Here is a 4,042-nt window from a genome sequence, read left to right as displayed (position 1 = left end):
ATTTTTCCCTCACAAGGTTAGACAAGAGACTTACCTCGCTCCGAAGTTCCACAACCGACTCTTATATCTCTCTAACTCTTCAATTCAAAGCCAAACGATACAAAACTAGTCAAGTAATGTGTAAATCAATAAAAATATACTCTAATGCATATAATTTAATAATTTATAATAATTCTCAACTCCGCTCAAAAAGTCAACAATGCCCGAATTCCAAAAGTTCTTGAAGATAATCATTACCCATAATACCACGAACTCAAATATATAATTTATTCCTGATTACATGTCCAATTTCGTGATCAAAATCCAAAAATACTAAATTTCTAGGATTTACTCCAAATCCCACAATTTCCACCAATTTCATGTTTAAATCCATATATAAACCATCTATTTAACTCACAATGTGTAGAACTATCTTACATCAAGATTGATGATGAAAATGGCTCCTCCAAAGTGCCCCAAAAATCGCCCAAGCAAGAGTGGAATGAGTGAAATGAGCAAAAATCCTGATTGAGTGACATATATTCTACACAGGCGTTGACGTTCTTAATCGCAGTCTGAAGTCTTGCGATCGTGAAACAATACCACATTTGCCGCCAAATATTCCCTACTTGATGGCATTTGAAGACTCGTGATCGCAAAGCACGACCGATGCATCAATCGCGAACGACGAGATAACTTCGCTTTCGCGAAGACCAATTCCATCAGCCCCCACTTCAACACTACGCGAACGCGTAACATTAGTCACGAATGCGGTGCTCAAGCCCAGGACACTACGCGATCGCATTTCTTAGCCCGTGAATGCGAAGAAAAAATCATCATATGCTCCCACTTACCTTCCGCGATCGCGAAGCAAGCTAAGGACACCAGAAACCAGCAGCTGCAAATCACCCAAACTTTGTCCAATACCATCCTGAAACAGACCCCCGGGAGCCCGTCCAATCACACCAACCAGTCCAAAAACATGACACTAACCTGCTCAAGGCCTCAAATCACACCAAACAACATTGCAACTACGAATCGACGATCGAAACCTTTCTTTAAACCTTCAAACATTCAAACTTCGACGAACGCGTCCCATTCATATCTAAACATTCTGGAATGATGCCAAACTTTACGTACAAATTATAAATCACGATACGAACCTATTCCAAGGCTCGGAACCTCAAACGGACATTGATAACAACAAAGTTAACTTTAAATCAAACTTAAGAAATACTTAAACTTTCAAAATGTCAACTTTCCATAATAAGCGCCAAAATGATCCCGGACCACCCGATACTTAACCCAGACATACGCCCAAGTCCAAAATCATCATACAAACCTCTTGGAACCTTCAAATCCTGATTCTGATGTCATTTACTCAAAAGTCAAACCTTGGTCAACTCTTCCAACTTAAAGCTTCCAAATTTAGAATTTTCTTTCCAAACCAACTCCGAATTTCCCGAAATTCAATTTCGACCACGCGTATAAGTCATAATACATGAAATGAAGATACTCAAGGCCTCTAACCACTGAACAACGTGCTAGAGCTCAAAACGACCGATCGAGTCGTTACATTCTCCACCACTTAAACATACATTCGTCCTCGAACGTGCCAAGAACCATTCCGAAGTTTTTCAAAATCACTGTTTAACACCTCATGCACCTATCCACTCCACCACAACCCACATGAGCACATTAGCTTGAGCTATACTCAAGATCCTTCCTTTTTCTTATCCAACAAGCCTTAGAACCAGGTTCCAACATCCGAAATTCTCCTCGAGATCCGATTATAAAGATTGGCTCAAACCTTAGCCCTATGTTATTAAAGTGTGATATTGAGGCTATTCCAGTGAAGAAGACTTTTAGGTTTCATTATTTTTGGGTCAAGGATGAGTCGTTCAAAGATGTAGTAAGAGAGAATTGGCACGCAGATTTCAGTGCAAATCTATTTACTTTCCTAAACTACAAGCTCAAGAAGTTGAACAAATCTTTGTCTACTTGGAGTAAAGCAACATATGGAGATATATTTCAAAAGATTGCAATTTTAGAGGAAGTAGTTATGGTGCATGAATCCCAATTCGAGGCTAATCCTACAAAGCAGAATAGGTAGAGGTTAAACAAGGTTAAAGCAGATTTGATTAGATATCTTGCACTTGAGAAAGCGTTTTGGAAACAAAAATTAGGTATGACATGGTTTAAAGATGGTGATAGGAACACTAAGTTCTTCCATGATCATGTCACTGGTCGAAAGAAAAGATTGCAGATTAGAAGGATCCAAAACATTCTTGGCAACTCGATTGAGGAGGATGCAGAAATTGCAGCAGAAGCTGTCAACTATTTCATAGAACACTTTCGAGAAGATATTATTCCTTCAGCATTTGGCATCATTGACCATGTTCCTCACATGGTTAATATGGGGCAAAATTCATGCTTAATAAAATAGCCCACAAAGGAGGAGGTAAAACAAGTAGTTCTTGGACTAAATGGATAGAGTGATGGAGGCCCGGATGGATTCACAAGTGTTTTTTATCAGTCATACTGGGATATAATTGGTGATGATATTTTTTACATGGTTAGGGCATTCTTTAATGGTCAAGAGTTACCAAAATGTATGACACATACCAATTTGATGCTTTTACCTAAAAAAAAAGGAAGTGACAACATTTTCAATTACGAGGCCGATAAGCCTTAGTATCTTCATTAACAAAATCTTCTCTAGAGTGATTCATGCGAGAATGGTTGGATTACTTCCTAACTTAATATCGGATGAACAAGCTGGCTTCGTAATAGGGAGAAGTATTGTTGAAAATGTACTCCTAACTCGAGAGATCATCACAACCATCAGGCTACGATCAAAGGCAGGACCTAATGTAGACATTAAGCTTAATATGACGAAAGCTTATGATAGGCTCTCGTGGTTATTCTTGACTATGGTATTAAGGAAGATGGGATTTTGTGAGAGATTCATTAGATTGGCGTTTGGAATAGTTTCTAATAACTTGTACTCAGTGCTCATCAATAGCCAATCTCATGGATTTCTCAAATCTACAAGAGGTGTTAAACAAGGGGATCCACTATCGCCGGCACTGTTCATTCTTGCCGATGAGACATTATCTAGAAGTCTGAATTGATTGTATTTTAATCTATATTTCTACGGATTTGAATTACCTAAGTGGAGCCCTAAAATCAATCATCTAGCCTACGCAGATGATACTATTATCTTCTTATCATCTGATGCTACATCTTTATAATTGATGATGGAGGTATTGAGTGCATACGAGATAACATCTAGTCAGTTGGTGAACAAAACAAAGCCAGCTATATACATGCATCACTCTGCTAATTTGGAGGTTATTTCTAAGGTGGAAAGGATTACTGGAATCTCTAAGAATGACTTCCCCTTCACTTATCTTGGGTGTCCAATTTTTTATTCCAGAAGGAGGATGGAATTCTACAATGGTTTGATCAATAAGGTGCTGGACAAATTACAAGCTTGGAAAGGAAAATTATTATCCACCGGGGGTAGGGCAGTGTTGGAAAAACATGTACTTCAAAATATGCCTATCCACTTGTTATCAGCCGTAAATCCTCCTGCTTCAGTTGTTAACAAGCTTCATAAAATTTTTGCGCAATATTTTTGGAGCAGTTCAGTTGGGGGGAAGAGTAGGCATTGGGCCTCTCAGCATACTCTGTGTTTGCCATATGAAGAAGGTGGTGTGAAATTTAGATCATCACATGATGTCTCTAAAGACTTATTCTGTAAATTGTGGTGGAAGTTTAGAACAACTCCTTGCCTTTGGAGCTCCTTTCTAATCCAGAAATATTGCAAGAAGCTAAATCCAATAGTAGTTCCTTACAGAGGAGGGTCACGCATTTGGAGGAAAATGTTGGAGTGTAGGGATATAATCGAGCATCAAATATTATGGCACCCAAAAATGGGATTATCACTTTTTTGGTATGAAAACTGGACGGGGTTGGGAGCTTTATATTTTGTAATACCTCCAGATTTTGTGATTGATGACGAGATACAAAATGTGTATGATGTGGTGGAAGATGGAAC

The 4,042-nt window shown here is 38.6% G+C and overlaps 1 protein-coding gene across 1 annotated transcript; it reads left to right on the top strand.

The window, feature by feature from the left end:
* The first annotated feature begins 2,717 nt into the window (after nucleotides 1-2,717).
* LOC117281003 (secreted RxLR effector protein 78-like) lies at nucleotides 2,718-3,113 on the top strand. The gene has a single exon (XM_033660765.1). It carries the CDS (start codon nucleotides 2,718-2,720, stop codon nucleotides 3,111-3,113), a length of 396 nt encoding a protein of 131 aa, XP_033516656.1.
* The last annotated feature ends 929 nt before the right edge of the window (nucleotides 3,114-4,042 follow it).

The sequence above is a fragment of the Nicotiana tomentosiformis genome, unplaced genomic scaffold (genome assembly GCF_000390325.3).
Source record: "Nicotiana tomentosiformis unplaced genomic scaffold, ASM39032v3 Un00126, whole genome shotgun sequence".
Taxonomy (NCBI): Eukaryota; Viridiplantae; Streptophyta; class Magnoliopsida; order Solanales; family Solanaceae; genus Nicotiana; species Nicotiana tomentosiformis.
The sequence above is the reverse complement of the archived record's forward strand: the minus strand, read 5'-3'. Positions and strand labels throughout refer to the sequence as shown.

Coding starts and splice junctions, on each gene's coding strand:
- LOC117281003 (XM_033660765.1), top strand. CDS start 2,718: ATGGTTGGATTACTTCCTAACTTAATATCGGATGAACAAGCTGGCTTC.